The sequence below is a fragment of the Mandrillus leucophaeus genome, unplaced genomic scaffold (genome assembly GCF_000951045.1).
Source record: "Mandrillus leucophaeus isolate KB7577 unplaced genomic scaffold, Mleu.le_1.0 Scaffold436, whole genome shotgun sequence".
Taxonomy (NCBI): Eukaryota; Metazoa; Chordata; class Mammalia; order Primates; family Cercopithecidae; genus Mandrillus; species Mandrillus leucophaeus.
In genome coordinates, this window is record NW_012104654.1 from 1,985,838 (window position 1) to 2,013,436 (window position 27,599).

The window sequence follows — 27,599 nt, forward strand, 5'->3', positions numbered from 1 at the left end:
GGGCGGATCACGAGGTCAGGAGTTCGAGACCAGCCTGACCAACATGGCGAAACTCCGTCTCTACTAAAAATACAAAAATTAGCCGGGCATGGTGGCACATGCCTGTAATCCCAGCTACAAGGAAGGATGAGGCAGGAGAATCACTTGAACCCGGGAGGTGGAGGTTGCAGTGAGCCGAGATCACACCACTGCATTCCAGCCTGGGTAACAGGGCAAGATTCTGTCTCAAAAAAAAAAAAAAAGGCAGACCACTATGGCTGGGGCTTCCTAAGCTCAGTGCAACCCTGGAGCTGCAGAGGAAGCCATGGAACAGTCACGCATAATCAGATACAACTATCAAAAAGCAAGTACACATTTAAAACATACAGTTATGTATCAGCATATATTTTTAAAACCATAACCTCAGGCGTTTTTGGATAACCATGGTCCATTTTCTTCTGCAGGGGCTGTTTAAGTTTTAAAGAAGGATACAGAATATTCTTCACTTACAGAAAGAATTTAATGAAATAAGGCCAATTGCACTATTTTGTAGATTTAAAAGCCAACATTTGTGGCTCCCCTGAATAGCAAGTAAATGACATCATAATAAAGAGCTACTCTGTGCAATCTTCCACTTTAAAAGTTTATTCATCCAAACTATTTAAAGGGGGAAGAACTAAGTAGACATAAAAACTTATAGTATAAAGGGGCACACTAAAACCATGACATACAGTGAATATGCCTCTCCTTAAAATAGTACATAAAGCCAAAATTCATCAAAAACAATGTGCTGAAGATTTTGGCATTTTGGAAGATCAACATGCTATGCTACCAGCTTTTTCACTGAAGGTGTGTTTTTATGAGGATGCAAAGTTAGAAGACATAGGTACAAAAGGAAGAAGCAGCTGGTTTAGATTAACTGTGTTTGTGAGAAACACAGATCAATTTTTAACGTTCCATCTGCTATAATAATCTCTGGTATAATGAACAGTCTCCCAGGTAATTTAAAAAACATTTAGAAGTTTGCTTAACAGGTTTTTGCCTTTTTCTTTTGAGACTCTGCCCCCTACAGGAGATGAGGAAATAAAGTATTCTTACCTAGAAAACCACAGTTCAGCCGGGCACAGGCGGTGGCTCATGCCTATAATCCCGGCACTTTGGGAGGCCAAGGTGGGCAGATCACCTGAGGTCGGGAGTTCGAGACCAGCCTGACCAACAAAGAGAAACCCCATCTCTACTAAAAGCACAAAATTAGCCGGGTGTGGTGGCACATGCCTGTAATCTCAGCTACTCGGGAGGCTGAGGCAGGAGAATCATTTGAACCCAGGAGGCGGAGGTTGCAGTGAGCTGAGATTGTACCATGGCACTCCACCTGGGCAACGAGACCGAAACTCCATCTCAAAAAAAAAAATGAAAGAAAGAAAGAAAGAAATCCAGAGTTCAAGTGCTGGTACAAAAACAACCTGGTAAACCACAAGTATCACAAAGCAACTGAATATAGCACTTTCTGAGGGAAGAAGGGGTATATAAATGGAACAGCTTTTCTTTCTTTCCTTTTTTTTTTTTGGAATGTGCCATACTATACAAATTAAGACCGACTTCTCCCTGTCCCAAATTAGAAATCTGTCTCTCTCTGCCCCATTCATCAGAACTCCGAACCAAAGCACGAAGTTAAAAGTCGAGCAGTGCAAATGAATTTTAGACTCCCTTCCTCCCCTGATTCCCTACTACTACCCTTATCCAACCTATCCTCCACAAGCCAAATTTAGTGAGCACAAAATCTAGACAGCAAAGGGAGGCATCCTATCATATGGAACCTAAGGCAGCTGCCAGAAATGTCTATTCCTGCCCATTATATAATATGTTTCCTGTTCTTTTCTACTCAGCTTCCTTCTCCCCCTTTTGCTCACTTTTCTTTTTTTCCTGATTTCATTTTTCCAGTTACCGGATGCAATAAGCTTGCTGAATGGCACCTTCTACCTACATTTCTCCTTCCTCTTGAGTGTCAGGAATGCTATGAATGCAGTGCAGAGCATGGGCAGTGCACACTCCATCAGAAGGCACACTTCTGAGAGGGAGGTGAATTAGGCAATACCTCTTGTGAAATACCTGAGGCTTTTCTTCCCTCTTTTACTAGAAAGTTTCTTGATTCAGCTACTCCAATCTCCACATCTTGAGAACTAAGCTGAACTGTTCTTCCTTACTCCAATAACACAACAGATTTGCTGACCACATCTGTAATCTAAAGCCACGGAAGTGTACCATAATTCCAGGATGTCCAGAGTAAGCACTTAGTAAATTATTATTGAATGCCTGAACTTAAAAATATATATACAAGTATAAAACACTGAAATGTCAGTAATTTCTATTTTTTAAAAAACTGCTAAAACTAGTATCTCCTTATTTCAAAACCATTTTCCAAAAGTATCTGGGTGACTTAACACAGGTCTTTCATACCTACAGATACATCTATATAAACTAGTAGAGCTTCTTTCTTCTTCTTTTTTCTTTTTTTTTTTTTTTTGAGATGGAGTCTCACTCTGTTGCCCAGGCTGGAGTGCAGTGGCATAATCTCGGTTCACTGCAACCTCCGCCACCCGGGTTCAAGTGATTCTCCTGCCTCAGCCTCCTAAGTAGCTGGGATTACAGGTGCCCACTACCACACCCGGCTAATTTTGTATTTTTAGTAGAGACGGGGTTTCACTATATTGGCCAGGCTTGTCTCAAACTCCTGACCTTGTGATCTGCCCGTCTCGGCCTCCCAAAGTGCTGGGATTACAGGCATGAGCCACCACGCCAGGTCTAGTAGAGCTTCTTAACTGGCTCAGTGTTTCTGGTCTCTCCAATCCCACCCCGCAAGTTTCTGATGCACAGTCACTGAGGTTCTTGAGTCAAAGCAAGGATGATTCACTCAATCCTCACTTTGGGTAATTTATTTTCCAACAGAAAAGACCAGCATCATAACTAACCTAAGTTCAAAATGTGGGTTTTCAATGTGCCACTCCTATTTGGCTTTTTTCAATGCAGGAGCAAGGACAAAATTTTAAATGTGGTTTTGGCTGGTGGTGAGCTTCTTGATCACTTTCAAACAACATACTTAAATCTAACAGACTTGAATTAAAACCTTCCAAATCAGGTTTCCATTTAAAGCCATTCTCATGGTAAATTTAATGTCACAAACTGGGGTTTAATGAAAGGAAAATAATTTGATTTAGTTTATAACAGATATCTAGATCGGGTTCAGTGAAGTTTTAAAACCTTTTTTTTTTTTTTTTTTTTGAGATGAAGTCTCACTCTGTCGCCCAGGCTAGAGCACAGTGGTGTGATCTGTCTTGGCTCACTGCAACCTCTGCCTCCTGGGCTCAAGCGATTCTCCTGCCTCAGCCTCCTGAATAGCTGAGATTACAAGCACCCGCCACCATGCCTGGTGAATTTTTGCACTTTTAGTAGAGATGGGGTTTCACCATGTTGGCCAGGCTGCCTCAAACTCCTGACCTCAAGTGATCCACCTGCCTCGGCCTCCCAAAGTGCTGAGATTTCAGGTGTAAGCCACCGTGCCTGGCACAATTTTTTTTTTTTTTTTGGTAATTTTACTGTTTTAGGAAAGGTGGAAGAATGGGCAGTAGAGGAAAGATGCAGTAATAAGCTTTTACAAAATAAGATTGTTGACCTCAAACTCCTCTTTGCATCTCATCCTTACACAGCAGTTCCAGAAGCCCTGGGCTTCCCATGATGGGCATAAGCCCGTAGTGACTCAGCGGTCATCTGCTGAATCATTATCTACCCTGCTTTTAGCCACCCCCACATTTTCTGTCAAGACTGATTTTCTAGATTTCACCTTAAGAGGATTTGACAAGGTCAAGATCAATGACACTTACTGACTGTGGCCATTTTCCTTGCCTAAGGAGTTTTAGTAGTCAGCTTTGGACTTGAATGTCTCTTATGAGACAATTTGTGACATGCATATTCACAGTGACCTTTATTCAAGAAGGCAGAGAGAACAGAATCACGTCCGACTCAGGAAGCCTAAATTCTAGTCTCGTTAGGCTCTAGCCAAGTCATTTTGATTCAACGGGGTTTATCATAGCTGCTTCTATTTACTTCAACAGCATGGGATAAGGATGGACGGATGCTTTAACATAGTAAGCTCCTCGAGGAGAGATGCTTTCTATAAACAGGAAGTGGCTGTGACTAGCCTTTTAAGGGGATTTTTAAAGTGAATTCCAATTGTGGGGTTCAGGATTGTTCTTTAATGAGCTTTAGGCTGAAAATCTACTTCATACCTGCACATTTGAAACTCTGAGCAGTGAGTCCTCGTTCCAAAGACAAAGTCGTCAAAATGCTCAGGAAGCTGGTAGTCACAGATTGGCGTTTATTCTTCCTGAGTTCATGCCCACCCGTCTGATCCTTGGGTTTGTTCCTCAGTGTGACTTGCAGGTTTTGCTCTGAACTCCTGGCCGCATTGGCAGCTGTCTTCAGAGCCTCCATCCATTCCTGAGCTCTCTGTCGGGTCTCAGCTCGGAGGCGAAGGACATCCTGGGGGAAAATGACTTGAAAGCAAGAGTCGCAGCCATCCAGGTTGTCCATCTGGACAGCCAGACACACATCCACATTGTAGCTCAACAGTGGATCCTCGTCTAGCTTGCCGGGCTGAAAAGCCATAAGGTAGGCCCTGCTCAGCACAAACGTAAATGCCTTCCAGTTGTTTTGGACAGTCAGCCTGTAGAGAGTCCCTGATTTGAGGATGTTTTGGTACTGTTTGGGGCTATCTAGCACAGGGGACGGTGGCAGCAGCCCACTGGCTTTCTTCTGGAAACAATGATACTGTGTATAGTCATCATGATGGCCAAGCCCTGGTGAGATTGTCAGCTCATTCTGCCGCCCCATGTAACCAGGCACAGCAGCATGCACGACTTCCCAAAGCTTCTGCCCCCAGTCCAAAGCCTCCCATGGTGACTCTGCCTTTAGCTGTAGCTGAGTGTTGTCATACAAAACAGTATCCACCATCCTGGCCTCCAGGTTGCCTAAAACAGATATGCTCTGGAAGTGTGAAAGCTGGTACGTGGCATACAGGTTTTGATTCCCACTGCTGTCGAGGCTGTAGAAGTATAAGTTGTAAGGTGAAAGTTCTGCATAACAGCTTTGCCAGTAACTGTCATGGTCCTTTCTAATCTCCAGGTAACCCTTCTTTAGAATGTTTGGGAATGTCTGCTTGTGTTCTAGAAAGAAAAAGAAAGGCAAAGTATTAATTAGAATTAGTTAGTTATAAGAAGGCAGGCCCAAGAAACCACACAGATCAGGGACTGACAGTCTTCTGGTTCAAATTAAACAAAGTAAAAGTAGCAGAATCCCAAGATGGTACCTAATTGGCAAGAAATAGCTGGGGAAATCTTGAGTCTAAAAACTTTAATTAGAAGGCTGGGTGTGATGGCGCACACTTCTAATCCCAGCATTTTGGGAGGCCAAGGTGGGAGGGATTGCGTGAGCACAGGAGTTCAAGACCAACCTAGGCAACATAGTGAGAGCCCATCTCTATAAACAATTAAAAAATTAGCTGGGCATGTGGTACATGCCTGTAGCCACTGTAATCATGCCAATGCACTCCAGCCTGAGAGACACAGCAAGACTCTGTCTTAAAAATAAAATAAAAATAAAAACTAGAACTAGGGTGGAATCACATGTACGAGAATAAGTATGGGGCATGGAACGTGCAACACCAATGGAGTGTGCAACATCAATGTGAGATGCAGAGGTCTGTGTGGAAAATAGAAATACTGGAACGACTGTGACTAGCTATGCCTTGTGAATCTAGGAATCAATCACACTTTGCCAGGGTTCCATGTTTTCTAGGTAATAGACTATTAACAGTCTATTAGTCTATTAACAGTCTATTTCTACCATTACTTTTAATGGTAAAAACCGCAATTACTTTTGCACCAACCTAACAGTACCAAATACACACGAGAGAACGTGCCTTCTGCCACTGCACCTAACTCTCTGCTAATACTCTTATCTTTTCTCAGGTTGGTAAAGCGAGGAAGGGTCAATGAATAGGAGAGAGCATAAAATGTGCTGCTCACAAACTCTCATTTCTCAGATACCTTCAGCAGCCCTCAAGGCCAGTTCATGGGCCTTCGGTCTAGGAACCAGAGATCCAAGCTTGACCCGACTAGCTCACTTTTTAGGTCTCTGCTTAGATGGCAGTTTTCTCTCTGAGCCTGACTGCGCTTATGCTATCCCCTGAGCTTGCAATGCTCCTTCCAAAGGCTTCAATCAGCAACTGCACACTTACCCTCTTTTAGAAAAAGAGTCTGTCCTGATTCTCCCAACCTCACCTACACACGTGCATGCATGCCTGAGTCAGTATCAGGTATCACTACTAAATTATTCTTCTATCATGGGCTCTTAGCTCAGGCTATATTATAATAGCTTATTTACATGTCTGAACAAATAAAATAAGTCTTAAATTTTTTTTAAGACTGTCTTTCCTGCTAGACGATCAGTTCCACTGAGGGCAAGGGTAAGGTCTCTCTTTTCATTCTTAGACCACAGCACACTGAACATTGCCTTGTACATAGTGGGTGCTTAATAAGTACTTGTTGAATTAGAAATAAAGCACCTAGCACAATGCTCAGCACATAGTAGGTATAATTCCCCTCCTATCTTCTTTTCTCCCTTTCCCACTGTTTTACTAGTCATGCCATCCGTAATCAATGATTAGCGCAATATATACTAGTTTAGTACTTAATAAAAGGGGACTATCATTTCAGAGATTTCCTGACATTCTTATCAGACATGAAAATGACATCCGGCCAGGCACAGTGGCTCACGCCTGTAATCCCAGCACTTTGGGAAGCCGAGGTGGGTGGATCACCTGAGGTCAGGAGTTCGAGACCAGCCTGGCCAATATGGCGAAACTCGTCTCTACTAAAAATAACAAAAATTAGCCAGGCATGGTAGCATGCGCCTGTAATCCCAGCTACTCAGGAGGCTGAGGCAGGAGAATCACTTGAACCCAGGAGGCAAAGGTTGCAGTGAGCTGAGATCATGCCATTGCACTCTAGCGTGGGCAACAAAAGTGAAACTCTGTCTCAAAGGAGAGGAGGGGAGAGGAGGGGGGAGAAGAGGAGAAGAGGAGGAGAGGAGGAGAGGAGGAGAGAAAGAAAGAAGGAGAGAAAGAAAGAGAAAGAAAGAAAGAAAAAGAAAGAAAGAAAGAGAAAGAAAAGAAAAGAGAAAAGAAAAGAAAAGAAAAGAAAAGAAAAGAAAAGAAAAAATGACATCCATGTAAGAGACGTCAATCATCTCCTCCCTGGTAGAGATTTTAATTTCTGAAATGTTTCTCAATCTCTTTGCCGACACACATTGGAGACAGTCATAAACTAATTGAGTCATTCCCTAAAAAAGATAAATCATACTGCCAAAGGGTATGATTTCTGCTTTTGGCTAAAGATTTCTGCTTTTGGCTAAAGAAAAAAAGAATAATATAGGTCTAGATCTTAAAATAGCAAACCAAAAGAGAGAAGGAGAGAAATGAGGCTGAGAAAAGCCAGTTTTACCTGCTTTACATCTCTGGTCCTGACATTCATTAGTATTTCTGTGGTAACTCAAAAGCCATTAATTTCTTGCAACCCACACTAATCCCTTTGTAGAAAGAGATAATGGATGCCTATTTGCAGGTTATCTTTTTCTTCTGATAATGCAATAAGGGAGGCAGTGCTGTTAGCGACACTGCTGCCACCTCTCCTGGTCTCATTTCCATCAAGCACTGATGATAGTTCAATCTTTTCCATAATAAGACTTAAAACTATGTGTCCCTCTATCCCCATCCCCACTGTGACCCGACGGCTCAGCTGAGTCCGTGGAGTAAAATAAAAACCACCTCTCCTGCTTTTCACTAGGACTTTTCCTCCCCTCTTCTTATCTCTCTGCGAGCTTTTAACAACAGCTCCCAGGAATTAAAAATTCTACTTTAATTGGGCCCAAACCAGCAGCAAGCCCGGCTAAAACCTCACTCCTTTCTAACTATAGAAGGTATGGTGGCAGGTGCCAGCTTGGGTGGACTGAATGAGAAGACCGGCGAGGGAATTTTCAAGGTTCCCTCACCTTCCAGATGCAGAATAAGAAGAAAAAATGCACTGGGTTCCAACATTTTTTTCCCCACTCACTAAGCAACATTTCCTATCTCTGTTCTCCCAACTCAGCTTCAGCCCTCTTTAAGTGGTACATTAAATTGAAACAGAAAAAAAAACTGTGAATCCTAGAATCCTAGGAAATGGCTTTTTTTTTTTTTTTTTTTTTGAGACAGGGTCTTACTCTGTCACTCAGGCTGGAGTGCAATGGCATGATCATGACTCACTGCAGCCTTGACCTCCCAGGCTCAAGCAATCCTCTCACCTCAGCCTCCCAGCCAGCTGAGAATACAGGTATATGCCAGCATACCTAGCTAATTTTTGTATGTTTTTAATAGAGACGGGGTTTCACCATATTGCCCAGGCTGGGGAAATGGTGTATTCTTATAGGCTGCTGTTTGTCATGTAATTTCTTGAAAAATAAGAATCAGCTGGGTGCGCTGGCGCACCCCTGTAACACCAGCACTTTGGGAGGCTGAGGTGGGCGGATCATGTGATGTCAGGAGTTCGAGACCAGACTGGTCCAACATGGAGAAACCCCATCTCTACTAAAAATACAAAAATTAGCTGGGTGTGGTGGTGTGCACCTGTAATCCCAGCTACTCAGGAGGCTGAGACAGGAGAATCCCTTGAACCCAGGAGGCAGAGGTTGCAGTGAGCCGAGATCGCGCCACTGCACTCCAGCCTGGGCGACAGAGTGAGACTCCATCTCAAAAAAAAAAAAAAAAGAAAAGAAAAGAAAAATAAGAAGAAAAATAGCAAAGGTGATCAGGAAGCTATTTTCTGCAGTATCCATTCCTCTCTGGAGGACCTGTTTATACCATACCTTATTAATATATTGTGTGTGATATAAAAGTTACATATCTGATCATAAAGTGCTAGAGAACTACCATTTCTCTAACAACTCTTTCTACTGGATCTGAAGTTTATTTATTTAGTTGAGACAGGGTCTCACACTGTCCCCAAGGCTGGAGTACAGTGGCACAATCATAGCTCACTGCAGCCTTGAACTCCTAGAGGCTCAAACAATCCTCCTGCCTCAGCCTCCTAAGTAGCTGGGAGTATAGGCGCACATCATGATACCTGGCTTATTTCTTTATTTCTTTGTAGAGAAGGAATCTCACTATGTTGCCCCAACTGGTATTGAACTCCTGGCTTCAAACAGTCCTCCCACTTTGGCCTCCCAAAGTGCTTCGATTATAGTTGTGAGCCACTGCACCCAGACTGAAGTTTATTTTTAATATTTTTGCTACTAACAAATCAGAAGCTATGTATTTAAATCTAAGTTTTCATTAATTTACCATAGTTCACCTTTTGTTTCTCTGGGCTATATCATTTCAACTCATTTAATTAACCCCACACATATTCTTTTAAAGTATTCAATTTCATAAATAATAAAATCTCACAATGACTAATTTGATAAATGAATATCATATAATAATGAAGTGAAAGTGTTTGACTTCATAAATGAATATCATCACAAATGAATACAGTTGACTCTTGAAGAGCATGGGTTTGAACTGTGCAGGTCCACTTTTACCTGGAAAATCTTCTATCTCTGCCACCACTGAGATAGGAAGAGCAGCCCCTTCTCTTCCTCCTCAGTCTATTGAACATGAAGATGAAGAAGATGAAGACATTTATAATCTACTTCCACTTAATGAATAGTAAATATATTTTCTCAACCTGATTATTTACTTATTTTATGTAGATGGCTATGGCCACCATGGTGCACCTGTCAGCCTGTTTGTGATTTCCTTCCTTCCTCCCTCCCTCCCTCCCTCCCTCCCTTTCTTTCTCAAGATGGGGTCTCACTCTGTCACCCAGGCTGGACAGCAGTGGTACAAACATAGCTCACTGCAGCCTTGAACTCTTGAGCTCAAGCAATCCTCCTAGATCAGTCTCCAGAGTGGCTGGGACTACAGGTATGCACTGTCGCACCTGGTCCATTTTTAAATTTTTTGTAGAGACAGAGTCTTGCTATGTTGCCCAGGCTAGTATCAAACTCCTGGCTTCAAGCAATCCTCCCACCTTGGCCTGCCAAAGTGCTGGGATCATAGGTGGGAGCCACTGTGCCCAGCTTTGATTTTCTTTTCTTTCTTTTTTTTTTTTTTTTGAGATGAAGTCTTGCTTTTGTCCTGCAGGCTGGAGTGCTATGGCATGATCTTGGCTCACTGCAACCTCCGCCTCCTGGGTTCAAGTGATTCTCCTGCCGCAGCCCCCCAAGTAGCTGGGATTACAGGTACCTGCCACCACGCCTGGCTAATTTTGCATTTTTAGTAGAGACGGGGTTTCACCATGTTGGCCAGGCTGGTCTCGAACTCCTGATCTGCATGCCTCAGCCTCCCAAAGTGCTGGGATTACAGGCATGAGCCACTGCACCCCGCTTGATTTTCTTAATAACATTTTCTTTTCTCTGGCTTATTCAATTGTAAGAATACAGTATATAACACATATAACATACAAAATGTGTGTTAATTGACTGTTCATGTTATCAGTAAGGCTTCTGGTCAACAGTAGGCTATTAATAAAGTTTTGGGGGAGTCAAATATTAAACATGGATTTTTTTTTTTTTTTTTGAGAGGGAGTCTCGCTCTGTCGCCCAGGCTGGAGTGCAGTGGCGCGATCTCGGCTCACTGCAAGCTCCGCCTCCCGGGTTCACGCCATTCTCCTGCCTCAGCCTCCCGAGTAGCTGGGACTACAGGTGCCCGCCACTGCACCCGGCTAATTTTTTGTATTTTTAGTAGAGACGAGGTTTCACCGTGGTCTCGATCTCCTGACCTTGGGATCCGCCCACCTCGGCCTCCCAAAGTGCTGGGATTACAGGCGTGAGCCACCACGCCCGGCCTGTATACTGTTTGATATGAACCCTTTAGACATTTTTTATAAATATATACAGATTAAATAATTAGGTTTGTTCACATATATTAGCATATATAATTATTGGACTATTAATGTGCTTTCATTTTGGTTACTTTATAAAATTTTGCCTTTTTAAAAAATACAATGTTCCAGATCACAATAAATGAAATGTTTAGGTAACCTACTTTACCAGGAAAATCTGGACTGCCTGAGTCAGAATAATGAATGAACCCACAGGAATAGGATTCTGAAGATCAGGCAATAGTTGGAATGAAAGACAAAGTGCAACCTTTTAATGTTTTCAAAGAACTCAAAAGCCATGTGGTGCCAATATCCCAAATCAAAATTATCTAGGAAAATTTAAATGAAACACTTAAGTTATTATAATAAGATTAACAAATGTGAAAAGAAGCCAGAGCAGAAAGTGGATGGAGTCCTAGACAGGCTCACCCGGACTGCTTCTCTGTCAAAGTTTAGAAGATCTATGACACTTCTTTCACTGGATCATCTTTCTTTTCAGTTTCTCTACAGGCTATTCAGGCTATAGTAAGCTGAAAGGATAAATGATATTATCTGGAAGTCAGGAAACAGGATTTACAACTGTTATGTAGGCTCAAAGACAAGGAAGCAAAGCAATTTGACCCGCATTTATGGAGCACCAACTACGTGCAAAGCAGGGCACTAAGCTTTGTTGGAGACACAAAGGTGACAGAAGTTCTTAAAGTCCTTACAATTTGGTTGTGGTAAATTACTCGAATATAGACTTCTCCATCATTATAAACATTTTTTGGTTTTTTTTTTTGAGACAGGGTCTTGCTCTGTTGACCAAGCTGAAGTGCAGTGGCATGTTCATGGCTCATGGCAAGCATCAACCTCCCAGGCTCAAGAGATCCTCCCACCTCAGCCTCCTGAGTAGGTAGGACTTCAGGTGTGCACCAACCATGCCCAACTAATTTATTTTTATTTTTGTAGAGACAGGGCCTCGCTATGTTGCCCAGACTGGTCTCAAACTCCTGGGCTCAAGCAATCCTACCGCCTTGGCCTTCCAAAGTGTTGGAATTACAGGTATGAGCCACCACATGAGGCCTCCATCAATATAATTGATTAGCTAAAGATAAAAGAAAAGATATCTTTGCAAAAATGGATAAGTACAAAACTTGATGTAAATTGTACCAATGAATATGTAAACATACAGTGACAATATTAAACTTATAAAAGTGTAAAACTTAAAAAAAAAAAAGAAAGAAAAGAAGCATCACTTCAGAACAAAGGTATTCCTCTGATTTGGCTCATCTTCACTTATGGCCAATACCAACAATCTGTATTCAACTGCTACTTCCTCTTGCCTTTTAGGCCCCGTTTCCAGCTTTGCAGACACCATGCCACTTGGTTCAACCTCACCTAACGGCTCTGGCCCAGGTGCTGCCAGCACTGCACTGACAGCCTAGAGCAGGAGAGAAAGTGGTTAGACTTCCTGAGAACCATTCAACCACCTACCAGCCCCACTCCCTCCTCTAAGGCTGTGCACTTCTCCAAGATTAGTTACACCCTCTAGGTTTCAAAATTCCACTCTAGCCACAACTCTAATTCCAGGGGACTACTAAACTTCATCTCTTATACACTGCCCCACTGTCAGCTCCACCCACTCTTGGTCTCAAGTAACAACCCCTCGTGGCACTGTCTAAAGCAAAGATAAAAGTCAATTTTCATCGACTGCTATTGACTTCCTGGAACTCTGCACTGAGAAAGATGCTGAGACCACATGTGGACTCAGTGGGAAAGAACCCTGGGGTGTTGCTGTGGTGGGTAATAATGTGAGTTATGCATTTGCCCTGTGGTTTTAGGATCTTGACAACACAGTTCCTTACCCTCTTTGACTCCAGAGACAAATTCTGTCTTCCACAATAGTAATATCCTAGACCTTTTAGAACTCTTCATAATAAAGTTCTTATCAATTCCAACCTGGTTCTCCTTCATCCTTTACACAGGCATTTTTCTCAGTCCACCTCACCTGCCTTCCACTCCATCTTCACGAGGGCCTTCAATCACAAAACTCTTCCACCTCACCCCGTACAACCTCTTCCCTGTTTCACTGGATTCCTAGCTTCTCAAGATCTGTGGTCAGTAGTTTAAACTCGTTTTCTCTTACCTCTCTGATTTAATCACCAATTCTGGATCACACCATCATCTATATTCTCTATTTAAGTCTAGCTTTCTTGAGCAAGAGATAGAAGTGCTAACCCCAGGAAACACAAATTCATATTGCTCACCTTCTATCATATCTTTAATCCTGATAATCTATTCTTTTATTCATTTCTGTGGATCTGAAACACAATCCCCAGAACAGTATTTCCATACCATCTTCACTTTCCTCAAACACCTAATTCCATGGTCTCTTTCTCTGTGCACTGTAGGGAGCTCTTGTATATATAAGATATTTGACTTCACTTCAACATCATACTAACCCATGTCCTGTAGAAGTGCCACAGAGCTTAGTGGTTAAGGCCACAGTTGCTGGAGCAACCAGCCTAGGTTCAACTCCCAATTCTGCCCTTACTGCCTACGTGACCGCTGACAAATTATTTAACCTGAGTCTCAGTTTCCTCATCTTTAAAGTGGGGCTATCATAGTAGTATGTACCTCAGTGTACTGTTGTGAGGAAGAAATAAGTAGCTCTTAGGACAATGCCTGACACTATATAAGTGTTCAATAGATGTTTTCCGTTTCAGCCTTTTAGTATCAAAAGAAGAAACTTTTTGCTTCCTTGCTATAGCAGACCCTTCCGCCTCTACTGTTAACAAGCTCCTTCCTACTTCTCTAGAATCCCTTCGTCTATAACATGTTGCAGTTCTCTCTCTACTAACCTCCTTTCCTCTATCTTCCAATATCCTAAGGTTTACTGTGTCTATTAAAAAATTATTTGCTTGATCCTACCCCCTTATGGCTGAAGTGTCTTTTTCCTTCAGATTCCATATGCTTACAATGCCTCTTCTTCCTGGTCCACATGACCTGGCCTCTGGCTATTGCTCTGACCTCATCTCACATCATCTTATAACCCTTCTCTCACTCCAGCCACAGTCCTCTCTTAGGTCCCTTGAACAAGCCAAGCACATTCTAGCTCCAAGGCCTCTGAGTTGCCATGTTCTCCATCTGGGGCTTCTCTCCCCAGTTCCACTACCTTATTTGCCTCTCTCAGTGTTTCACCTCAATAGTGCTATCCTCAGTGAAGCCATCCCTTAACCACTCAGGTTAAAGAGCCCCTCAGTTGTTCTCCATCACACCTCTTGCTTTATTTCCTTCAAAGAACTCTCTCCTGCTGAGAACAGGGACCTTGATATCTCTCTCCTTCCTGAATACCAGAGACTGGCTCCATAAATATTGTTGACTGTATCAGCAAAGGACTTTGCTAGAATCTGTGGAGATACCAAACCAATCAGACACAGATCCTATCAATAGAGTTTATAGCCCATAGTGGGGAAAAGATGGGCCCCAAAGTATCTGCAATATGCAGCAAAAAGTACTCAGAGCCTTCTAACATGCAAGAGAAGAAAGAGAAGGCTTTTGCCTGGGGAGTTCTTAAAAGTCTTGAGAAGGAGGTGGCATCTGAGGTAGACTTTGAAGAGAGGGTAGAATTGATATTCAGAGATGGCAGGAAGGGGTAAAGAGCATTCCTGATGGTGGGCCTTCACTTAGATTTTCTCTTTCCTTTATCCATTATCCTCCATCTATCCCCAATTACAGCCCTTCTTTTCCTTTTCACAAGTCCCACTTTCTCTTCATTGTCACTATCACCCTAATTTGAGTCCTCATCACACATCATGACGCCTGGCAGACCTGATTGGTTTCCATCCCTTAGTTCTTTCCACCTACCAATCATTCCATGTACTGCTGGGGCCTGAGGAGACCCATTGAAGAGCATTCCTTTTCCTCACCCAACTTTTGAACCAATTGAGACGGACAGAGGGTGGCCAGATACATGGGGATCGAAATATCAGCCAGTTGGAGGATGCAACTTAGTTGCGTAGCAGCAAATTGAACCCCAGGATTTCACAGACTTACCTCTGAGTCACAAGCATCACTGGATAGCCAGAGGCCTTCCCTCTTGGGAAACTGCCCATGAAGGGCTGATGGCATGGAGGAGCAGATCTGGGCGAGTGGACCAGAATTAGTGCTCTTAGGAGAGCAGCTGAATTACCTGGTTCGTCTCCTAAACTTGCCAATAAGTCACTCCTCCTTCTCATGGGTGGAGTGTGCAAAGGGATGGAGAGAGGCCAAGAGTGCCATTCTAGCTGATGTCCCTTTACATGGACACATAAGGCCACTGAAAATGAGGGTCCCTGCTACCCTATCACCACCTTTCACCCCACCAACTTCCACATTTCTTATCAAATACCCTTTAATCTTGAGTCTCAAGATATGTATGGGTGCTTCTTGCCAAATATATCACAGTAAGTCTATTCGTATGGCTTTGAAGGTCCTCCAAAGTCTCAGCCTACTACTCCAAAATGTCCCCCTGTTCTAGGTTAGCCTCCTGACCATCTCATACATACACTGTGTTCTTTCCACCTTGACTTTGTGCTCAACCCTCAAAGTTCAGCTGAAATAGCCTTTCCTCAATGAAGACTCCTCTGGCATTCTGAATCACAATCATCACTCTTTTCTTTGATTCCTGGTTAATAAAACACAGTTTTCCAAGTCAATTTGTTTCATGTTATAGTACTCAACTATGTTTAAGCCAGAAACAAAGGGAAAAAATGAACTAATGTTAGGTCTTTGTCCTCCTTGTCACAGGCACATCAGGGCACACTAATCATGACACTGACACACATGTCCATCCATAGCAAAGAACATGAAGAGAATGATACTACAGGAACCAAAGCCGGACTGTGTCTTGCACATATTAAATACACTCCACAGGCCCTGCTACAGTGTTGGCCAGTGGAGTACACAGATGGTATTCCACAGATATTTTTATTAACAAATTTGTTCTGGTAGAAATGAACTAGTCTTTTCTATGGCTACTTTGGAGACTTTCTTTTTGGGTAAAAAGAGGATATTCCATTCATTTTCCCCTCATAAACCTAGAAAAAAGATTACCTATGTCAGCTCTAGTGGAAACAGACCTGTAACATATCTGGCTACATATTAGCTAGATATACCAGTTTAGGGATCTCTTCCATCCAGTTCTTTGCAACAGTGATAGAGCATAAGTCAATACATTCCTGGCCAATTTTTCTCAAGTGTTTTAAAAGCAGACTTTTTCTGTCTTCTGTGATGAGGGCAAGCTCTAGCCTTTGTTGAGCTTTTTGACCCAGGAAACAATTCCAAACATCACCTTTCATACCATGCTTATTCTTTGCCATGGTGAGCTTTTGGCTCTATATCTCCAATCTACAGGAATTAAATATAAAAGACCCTCCCATACTGAGGCTGCTGGATTTGAGGCACAAATAGCATTCCATTACGATTTCTTGACGCAGCCTACAGAATTAGAGACTTAGAGCCGGAAGGGATCCTAGAAATTCCACTAGTACATCCACATATGAGGCAGAACCTGTCAGCTGCCTTCATCAACAGAACCTAATTTTGTTCAGGTATGGGGGTAATATGCTCAGGAAAGATGGCCTCTCCCCTGCCCTGTGAAAAGAATAATAATTTGTTTAATCCAATCACAATAAGCCTATTTTCCTTTGCCAGAGATTGCCTTAGGGGTGGACATGTGACCCAGTTCTGGCCAAGGAGCGGGTGCTATTGGGAGCCTCTGGAAAAAAGACCCAGAAGAGATGCCCTGCTTTCTTTCTTCCTGGCTTTTACTGTTGGTATTTAAGAAAATGATCCTAACACACTTGGGAAGTTAGGAAAAATTTTTTAAAAAATGATCCTTGGGGCAGCTGTGGCCACTTTGTACCAACGAGGGGAGAGAAGAGAAATCACCAATATACCAAGGACAACAAAACAAAAAGATGGAAAGCCTGTAGGTCCTGGATGACCCCAAGACCACCTACCCCTGGGTATCTTGTTAAGTGTTCATTGCATAAGTCCTCAACATTCACTAAGTGCTCAATAGTTATCTGTTAGATAAAAGAAAAAATACAATGCTATTTTGGCCTTACTATTTGTGCCACTTTTGGTTGAGTACTTTGTTACTTGCTTCTGAAAGCATTCTAACTGACTGAACACATTTGGAAAGAGGTTCCAGGAAGCAAAATGACTTGGCCAAGGTTATACCACAAAGTGGGCAAGTTGAGAGTAGAACTCCAACCTCCAGACTTTAAATCTAGATCACACTGTGTTTTATTTGTGGTGGAGGGCATGAGTCCTAGCCTTCCTCAGGCTGGAGAGGCAGTATAACACAGTGGTTATGTGCAGTCTTGGAGTTAGGCTTGGCTTAGAATCCTAGCCCTGCCACATACTAGTTGCATCTTCTCTAAGCCTCAGTTTCCTCCTTTGTAGATCAGGATAATTTCATCTATTATGTTAAACTGTTGTGATTATTAACTAAGATAATGAATGAACACTTCTTAGCACAGAGCTGGGCATAAAATTATCGCTCATTAAGTGATACTGTCTTACTGACAGTAGTAATAATAACAAACTTCATTCAACTTGAATCAAGCTGTAACTAAGGAGAAAGAAAGAGAAGCCCTTTCCATTTTAAATAAAAAACAAAACATCACTATTCTGTCCTGACTTTTAAGCACCAATACACAGAATTCAACTTTCCACGTGCTCATGCTTGGTACAGCAGAGTTTTCTGAAATACAGCTGATACCTTCAAAGGACTTCCAATCTGGTGTGGGAGATGGATGGACAAGCAATTATCTATCGTGCACAGCAGAGTAAAATGTGCCATGGGAACATAAAGTGAAAGGGGGAAAAAAAAAAGAATTTTAATTGAGAAAAATCTGGAAAGGTCCCAGGGAGGATATGGCATTTGAATTGGCCCTTGAAAGATAATGGAGGACTTTTGGAAAGTGAAAAGGGCAGGGAAAGTATTCTGGGATGAAGAGGCAGCAAAGGCCCAGGAGCTTTAAAGCACATGGCACTTTCAAAAATGGCAAAGACTCAAAAGGAAGAAGGTGTAGGTGATAAGGTTGGGAAGATACCTGGATGCTTTATAAAGTTTACACTTGATTTTGTAAGAAATGGGGAACTGTGGTTCACTTTTGAGAACAAAGTGATATGAAAAGATTTGTGTTTTAGAAAGAAAACTTTAGCAGTTTATAAAATTAGTAACCATAGTTTTCCTTAGCCAAACAGAAAAAAAAATAAATTAGTAGGACAACCGGGAAAAAATATCAGACATTTTGATTTAAAGGTTCCCATAGAGAAGTGTTATGAATCAGAATGTGGGCTGTCAATGAGGCATATTGGGTTTCCAAATAGCTGCCACAGGCCAACATTCAATAATGTAACCAATGGAAACTATACGACCATATAAAATCAATTTTCTGTGACCTATTTTAGCAACTTCTTTGTACTGACTAATCTTGCTGAAGGGTGAATCATAAATTCAGCAAGAGACCATGTCCTGGTGACCTCACTTGTTCTTAGCCTGCAGGAATATTCCCACCTCTACTGGCTCCAAGGCTTTTGAGAAACATCATAATTGAAAAAGCAGTCATTTTAGTATAAGTCCCAAATTTGGCTTTTTTTTTAAAAAAGTGAAAGATGGGGAAAAAGGGAACCGAAACAGACTAACACAAAACCTGGGATAAAGAAACTCTACTGCCATGGTTTTTCTAGCCCTAAAGAAAATCTCTGCTTGAGACCTTCTCCTGAAGTACTTAGAACAAGAAAATACAGGCATAGGGATGGTACCAGGTCAGCAGAGAGTGAAACCGACGGAAACAAAAGCCCAGTTGACCACTGCCCTTGCCAAGCAGATGAAAATGTGAACACAGTCAGGAATGGAAAAGTAAGTTAGATTCTGGCAGTTTGTTGAGTTTCAGAGCTCTGTAGCTAATGCAAAGAATTTCTTTAAAATTTTTTTATTTTAAAAATTGCAACAGCGGTTCACCCAGAAGTAGAGTTACAAGACACACAGAAATCTTTCTGTGTTAAATGATTTCAACCATACCTACGTTTTCATTACAATTTTTTATTATCTGACTACAATAATTAGCTTCCACACAACCATGAGTCAGGGTCAGTTCAAATACATCCTAGAATGATATAATTTTGGAGTTGGGAAGGACAATAGAGATAATTTAACCTGCCTCAGTAGGTTTGTAAACCAAACGCAATAGACAGTAAAGTTGTCTATATACAGCCTCACTTCCTCTATGTGTCTATACTTTGTTATAAGTGTGTGTGTGTATAACCTATATTTCATATATATGTTCACATGTTCACATGACTTTTTATGTTCTTACCTTATGATACGTTTATGTTTAGATTGTAATTCTGAGATGTTAAGACCTTGTTTTCTTTATCCCACGGGGAAGTCCTTGGTGCTTATGATTGTGTCATTACTCAATGAACAAGAACAGATCACAGTGATGCAGAGGGCAAAGGGTTTAGTACAGACACTAGTGAAGAACATGTCTCACTCTCAGGGCTGGTTCCCAGTCATACCTTGCTATAGCTACCAAGGGCATAGGAGGCGCTGGGATGGCAGTAAGGAGAGGCACTGATCCTGAGGAAGCTTTGGTGTCCACCACCTACCTTGAGGTTCTTCAGAGATAATTGCCTCTGCTGTCACTTTGCCTTAGATCTATTTCTTCCCATCATCACTTTATGATTTAACCCTGAGACAGAACTACTCAATCCTCAGATGATGGAAATGGTGTTAACTATTTAAGATAGGAAAAAAGTCACATCCCATCAACTGGTGGCAACCTTCATCCACTAGCACAGGCGACATTCCTTCTTAAGAAGTCAGAGCTAGGTCTGCCTCTGCCTGAGGCAAGGCAATCTCCAAAGTAAGACAGTTAAAAAATGGGCCAAACACATGTATACCTATGTAACAAACCTGCACGTTCTGCACATGTATCCCAGAACTTTATGTATAATCTTTTTTTTTTAAATGGGGCAAAACCCCAAAGCTCTCCCTTCCATGCTTACAAACCCGTCGGGGTCGGTTCACTTCAGCTGTTGCCATGCTAACATTAAACAGTATGAAAGGCAAAGTGACTGTCTTCCTTTTGCGGATTCATTGGTCTCCTAAGAAACTGTGACCGGCTCTGTGTCCGAGTATTTCAGCGAGTAAGTTAAATGCAGGGAACAATCCTTGCTTAGCTGGATTGCTTTGGCGTGCCTCAGTTTTTCTGAACCAGTGATAGAGTTACAAGGCACACATAAATCTTTCTGTGTTAAACAATTTCAACCATACCTAAGTTGGTTAATTTTAGTTCAGTGAACATTATCGTACTGATCCCCACCAACTACCCCCATAGGGATTTACTGCCAATGAGATTTTCAAAGTGGAGGGCTGTAGAGACTGAGGACCACTAGCTTCCAAAGTAAGGGCACAGCACCAGCTTAGTGGTTAAGAACCTGGACTTGGAGGAAGACTGCCTAGATCCAAATTGAGGCTCCACTTCTCCCTCACTGTGGGAATTCGAACAAGTTACTTACGCTTCCTGTGCCTCAGTTTCATCATCCTTAAAACAGGACCAATGAAAAACCCATGTCACAGGAGTGTTCTATAAATTAAATAAGCTGCTATCTATAAAGCACTTAAAATTGTCAATGAACAAAGTGTTAGCTGCCACTGCCACTGCCATTATTATTTTTTTTCCCCTCTCTTTCCACCTGGGCTCTCTCACTTACCCTGAGAACAAACACACTGGGTGCTCAGATGTTGGCTTTGACAGTAATAAACAAACTGTTAATCTGGTTCATGTATTCTGCTCTCAGATACCCCTGTCTCATTCTAGGAAAGCAGTGGTCTCCAAATCCAAAGCAACAATCTTCTATAAAGAAACACAATCAAGGAAGAGAGAAAAGTTGGAAAACGTTATAAAATTATCTCGAATGACTGCCAACTTCAGAAAGACTAAAGGGCAAACCACAATGATCTCACCAGGCTTTGTGCTCATCAAACAGCAGTCAGATTCCTGTAAGAAGGGAAATCTTAATTGTGCCAACGCAACTCAGGAGTCTGAAATGGTATCTAAATAGCTCTCCAAGCTCTCCAAGACCAGAGTCACATTCTTCCAATGTTAGGGGCACTTTATAAGCCACACACAGTCAGGGAGGGGGAAGTGAACACGGGGAGAGAAAATAAAAAATGTTTGATTTTCTCTTATCAGGACAGCTTTTGAGACAAAAGCCTATCTTCATTTTTCAGTATTTACTGCTGCTACAGAGCTTCACAGAGAGGGTGTACAAATGCTTAATGTTGATGTGAAGGTGGAGAAAGGGAGGATGTCAGAAAAGAGGGTGGAGTCATTTTTTCTAGAAAGACACAAACCAGCTAAAGAAGTTAATGTCTTTAATTTATCAGCTTAGTTCTTACCAGGATTACATTCATTTTACATTAAAAAAATTTTTGAGCACATATTTTTGAGCACATGTTCAAAGCACTAAGTTAGATACTGAAGATAAAACAATGGGTAAAATTCTCAGGTGAAAAGTAACTTTAAAAAGAAAGAAAAACAAATGGGTAAGAAACAATCACTTCTATCAGTGACTATAAACTCTGGTGTGAATGACAATTAAGTAGTTCATCACAAATCAGTATGAGAGAGGGAAAGAATGGTCTATTTCCCATTAACAAACCAGTTAATAACTATGAGAAAGTATACCACAGGAAGGCCAATTCATTTCAAGAAATATTTATTGTGAGGCCCATTTTATAACAAAAAAAAACCTTGAAGTGCTTGTTAGTGTCACTTTGATTCTCATTGATGGATTTCAAATTCAATTTATAATAGTAACAATAATATCATTCAATGTTTACAACTTTTATTAAGTGTTCAAGCATACTGAACATGGTTCTAAGAAGCACTGTAGATGTTTTAACCCATTTAATGACCACAAGAAATTGAGGTCAGTACTACCATTACCTGATACTTTATGTCCAAAAAAAAAAAAATTAACATGGGGGTACAGAGTGATTAAGAAACCTGCCCTATGTTATACAACTAGTAAGTACTAGAGCAAAGTTGGAGACTCTAGCAGTCTAGGTTTAGAGTCAGTGTTTCTAACAAATATGCTACTTTGTTTGACCAGAAGGCCTCCTTCAGACCAGGCTTCCCTATTAGCAAAATAGCTGCTACACCCTAGCTACCCACAGCCCTCATTATACCTGAGCCCAATTTGCTTTATGTACCCAAAATAGCATTTATCCTCAGAAAGGCTCAAGAGCCTGATTATTCATCACCAATTGAGACAGAAGATGCAGAGGCCCTACCTGATGAAGAAGATCCTCTGACTTGTTACAGGAGGAAGGAAAGGGATGAAGCGGGGTAGGAAGAAGGAGCAGATGAGGGAAGACGCACTTCGATAAGCCTTTAAGCTATTCAAGGTGAGTTCAGAAAAGGAGCTAGGTAAAAAAAATGAACATTAACTGGAGAAAACATAACCATGCAGTAATAACACCCGCAAGTAAGAGAATGACTGGGCTAGACACAAAACCTCGTCAAAAGAAACACACTGACAAAATTTTATTTCTTCTGAGGAGCCCCCAGCCTTTCATTAACCCTTGTTAACTAAGAACAGCAGGAGTGGGAGAAAGGAGGATTATGAGTCATTTGAGATACTTTGAATTTGAGGTGCCTGTGGTACATTCCAATAAAAATGCTCACCAGGCAGTTGGAGATGCAAGTCTGCAGCTCAAGGAAGAGGTCTTACCTGACCCCAAATCTCCTGGGTCCTCACCTCCAGCTCTAGCCAAGGTACTGCACTGCCTCCCTCTGCTTTTGGCATATTCCTCAGGAGAAACAATGAGTCTTTCTTCAGTTCGGATTACTAACTTAAAAGGTTTTAAAGTAAATTTTACTCAGAGATTTTGGCTGATTTTGACTAGCAGGCACCTGGATATTGGCACACCCCTCCACGAATGCTTGTGAGAATACCAGCTTGTGAGAATAAGTGATCAGCCATGCAATCTAGAACTGCAGCCTGAAAATGGGTGGCCACTGCTTGCCCCTGCCCTTCAACTGATGGGCAATAGGAACATGATTTATCTTGCCTGCTCTCCAGAAAATGCCAGAAAGAAAAGGTGTCAAAAACTTGGCATGCCATTTACCCACATTCGCTATCTCCTGGATGACTAAAAGGTGGCAATAGCTGGGAGCAGTGGTTCACGCCCGTAACCCCAACAGTTTGGGAGGCCTAGGTAGGAGGATTGCTTGAGCGCAGGAGTTTGTGACCAGCCTGGGCAACATAGCAAGACCTTGTCTCTACTAAAAATAATAATAATAATAAATTAGCCAGGCATGGTGGCACACGCCTGTAGTCCTAGCTATATGAGGTGGAAGGATTGCATGAGCCTGGGAGACTGAGGCTGCAGTGAGCTATAATTTACACCACTGCACTCCAAACTGGGCAACTAAGTGAGACCCTGTTGGAAAAAAATTTAAAAATAAATAAATAAATGGTGGTCAGAATATATTATATTGATACTTGCAAATGCCATTTGTTACAGTTGACTTTTCAAAATACCACTCAGTTCTCATATTTCAACATAATTTAATATTACACTTTTTTAAACATGAGAATTAAATAATTATCATGGTCTGTAGAGCACTCAAAATAGCAGTTCAGGTCTTTAGAGAGCCTAAGGAAAGTTGAGTTCTTGTATTTACCATCAAAACAAGCTAGGAAAAATAAAATTGGAAATATGACACCCTCTTAACTTGGGCTACACCAGGGATTTAGGATGGTTAAGGAGGCTTTGTGATTAAAAACCTAAATGAATGCCAAGAAACCAAAAAACTACTGAGGTTATTTGCTAATCAGAAGGTGCAACTGCTTGTATATGAGCTCAAGGCAAAGCTATCATTCTGCTAGGCACTGGGCTTACAGCAACTTGTATGTCCCTTAACATCTTTTTTTTTTTTTTTTTTTTTTCCTGAGACAGTCTCGCTCTGTCGCCCAGGCTGGAGTGCAGTGGCGGGATCTCAGCTCAACCTCCACCTCCCAGGTTCAATCGATTTTCATGCCTCAGCCTCCCAAGTAGCTGGGACTACAGGAGCGTGCCACCAAGCCCAGCTAATTTTTGTTCTTAGTAAAGACAGGGTTTTGCCTTGTTGTCCAGACTGGTCTCTGACCTCAAATGATCTGCCTGCCTCAGCCTCCCAAAGTACTGGGATTACAGGCATGAGCCACCATGCCCCGCCATGTCCCTTAATATCTAATCAGTCGTCAAGTACTGTGCTTTAAAATATCCTTTTTTTAGCCAGGTGTGGTGGCTCATGCCTGTAATCCCAGCTACTTGGATGGCTGAAATGGAAGGATTGCTTGAGCACAGAAACTCAAGACCAGCCATAGCAACATAGCAAGACCCCATCTCTAAAAAAACCTGAAAAAATTAGCCGGGCCTGCCTGTAGTCCCAGCTACTTGAGAGGCTGATGTTGGAGGATCCCATGAGCCTGAGAGTTTGAGGCTGCAATGAGCTACAATTACACCATCGTATTCCAGCCTGGGAGACAACAAGACCTTGTCTCTAAAAAAACAGATTTTAAAAGAAGAAAAAATATATATAACATCCTTTTCTTTTCACTCCCATGGTCACTACCCTTGGTTAGATGTAAGACTGGTGAGAGCCTAGCAGAGAAGACAAGGAATTACAAGTCATGAATTAGAGTGTAAAAAATAAAGGATTTGAAAAGGATGAATTTCAGGAACACTGTATTTCCTTAACAGACATACTAAACTATATCCTTGCCTTGGGTTACACTTATAAGCTAATTTTTATAATTAAAATGTTGAATGCATCAATAGAATACCATGCAATGAGAGAAACTGAAGTAATACTAAAACAGCAGTGAAGTACCAAAAATGGTCTCCCAGTTAATTGAGTAGAAGTCATCTACATTAAAGGTTGAGTAGGGTGACTGAGAGTCATTAGTAATAAAAATTGATAGCCTGTATAAATGAGATTATCTCAAAGGAAATTCTGGGGAAAATGGAGAGAGAGTTTGTTGTGTCTCACAGAAGAGCAAGTTCATGAGTACGTATTCATGTGCACACATATGTGAATAAAGTATGAGGAGAAAGGAAATTCAAGACCCTCTGCCATGAGGGAGGGCCTAACCACCCTCTCCAGCCATTTCCTGTCACTGCTGGCTACAGGGTCCTTTGCTATACTTGCCAGGGTCTGCTTGCTCTCTTCTGCACGCCCTTCTTCCCACCTTTGTTTACGCTGTAACCCTGACCAAGTGCCATGTCCTGTGATGCTCTGTCTGCATCTTAGTGTCCTTCCAGATGTAGCTCAAGTTCCATGTCCCCTTGCAAGCCAAGCCCTTCCTGAGAAGCCCAACCCACAGTGTCTTCTCCTTCTTCTGTCCTCTTATGGTCACTGCCACTCACTCTTATATGGACAGTAAAATGAAAGCCCCTCCCACACATTTCAATGGCCCATCTACTGTCTCTCATTACCAAGTACCTTCTTGAGTCTTTGCTGGTGTTGGATCCCCTCAGCTAGATGAAAAGTTCTTTAGGGCAGGGATTGTGTCTTCACACATCTTTAAATCCTTCCTAGCATACGCTCAGCCCAACGTATGATCTACTGTAAGAATAGGCAGTATCATACAATGTGCACAGGAAAATACTATTAATACATTAAGTATGACAGTATTCTAACATACAAGATTAGAAAGGAAGAATTTACCATAATTGTCTTTTCACTGAATACCTCTTAGGAAGATACTAAGACTGTTGACTTGAGGCCTGGTAAAGTACATAAGAAAATGGAAGAGGGAGCTTAGATAAGCAAGGCCAGATGTGGATGCTGGAGCGTAAGATTCTCGTGAGGCAGATTAAGAGAGACAAAGGAAAAATCAGCAATGATTCAGTAGAAGTCAGATATAAAAACATACAAGCTTATCTGAGTCACAGCTCCAAAAGAAAAAAAAAAAAGGAAATAAATAAATAAAATTTAAAAACATACCGGTATTTCCTTGAGCATCTTCTATCTTATTTGGTGAGGGCAACAGAAAAGATGGCCTGGTGACGTGCGGGCCTTGAAGCGATGGCTGCTGCTGTTGCTGCTGCTGCAGAGGCGTGGTTTTGAGGACCACCCTCCAATCCACTTGGGTAATATCTGATCGTGATCGAGCATGCCCTGGCTTGAAAGTTGAGGTCTCATCCAGTAAGTCATTTACAGAACGAGGCCGGTCCCTCCGACGCTGACAGATATTGAAAAAATTAAAGGTTGATGCTTCCTTTTGTTCCATCCAGGAAAGATTATCTGGGGTTGTCCCTCTCTGGACCATAAACTGTTCTTTGGCAGGGAAGACATTTTGAGCTTTGGTTTCTAAGAGCCTGCTCTTACAGTGGTCCCAAATCATGCCCCCCTTGCCCAGGGAGGTGACATTTCTCATAGCACCATTGTCTGTTATGTTACTGAGTACCTCATGCCCCACCAGTTCAGGGACTTCCTGGATCCCATAAACCTCTGCTTGCTGCACAGCCTTTTCTAGCTTACTATCCAAAGTACTAAAGAACTCCTCTGTAACTTCTAAGGCCGGGCTGATATCATCCACTTCCAAAGCTTCCATGTCACAGGCTCCAGGAGGCCTCAGCCTCCTAAGCTGGTTCCAGAAATGGCTTCATGAACATTCACCCAAGAGGGGTGCTTCAGCAATACAGCTATGGAAACAACTGGAAGAAACCTTCATTGGGCTTCCTGGAGCAGGCCAAACACAAAGGTGGTTGATGTTTTCCCAGTAATTAAAAGCATTTGCTACTGGCTAATGGACATTAACAGATGTATAGGGAGACCAAATGTTCCTTTGAGATTATTCTTCAGCAAGACCTCTGTGAAGACAACAGGAAGTACTTGTCAAAGCAACGCCATGCCAATCCTTGATTTCCTGGAAGAAAATAAACAGGATAATGTTGGCACATGGTTCATTGTATTCTACAGTACACAAATCTGCCGAATTGCTTTCCCACTTCTACATCCGTCCGTTCTATGGCAGTCAAGCACAAAGGCAGACAACACCTACACAGAAGTGCCATTGTCAGGAATACATATCACTACCCGCTTTGGATAAAAACTTAAACGGAGCAGGGAGGAGCACTTGATAAGAGGAATTAAGGTCAATAGCTTTTACTCACACAGAGAAAATGCTTTGAGAGCATTTGTGAAAAGACTGCCCTGGCAAATCTCTGATATGCTGACCTAAAATAGTAAGCAAAAGAGACTAGGAATTCTGTGACTGGGACTGTATCGTAATCAGTCTAAAAGTCATAAATGCCTGAGTCCTTTCACCAACTTTGAAGGCACTGATGATTTGCTGGGTTTAAAGGTGCCACAGGGAAGCAGAGAAGAAGGTTCTGCCCTTCTTTTAAATCCAAATGTGACTGTGCTTGTGCTTCTTAGACTTAGATTATATAATGCTTGATGATGACTCTGGACTTCAGAACTGCTCTGGCGTTCTTAGAGTTTCAGGCTCCAAACTCCCCGAGACTTCCAGGATCGGCCTCAGAGTATGGGTCCGGTCTGCAGGGTG

The 27,599-nt window shown here is 42.0% G+C and overlaps 1 protein-coding gene across 2 annotated transcripts in view; it reads right to left on the reverse strand.

Annotated features, from left to right (window-relative positions):
- Positions 1-27,599, reverse strand: part of PLEKHM3 (pleckstrin homology domain containing, family M, member 3) — a 196,635-nt gene that overhangs the window by 144,921 nt on the left and 24,115 nt on the right. For both annotated transcript variants that reach the window (XM_011993900.1, XM_011993901.1), the window contains exons 2-3: positions 26,033-26,957; positions 4,263-5,198 (exon numbers count right to left, since the gene is read on the reverse strand). In XM_011993900.1, the coding sequence (XP_011849290.1) occupies positions 4,263-5,198; positions 26,033-26,642 (1,546 nt within the window). In that variant the 5' untranslated portion in view covers positions 26,643-26,957. The remainder of the gene's footprint in view (positions 1-4,262; positions 5,199-26,032; positions 26,958-27,599) is intronic.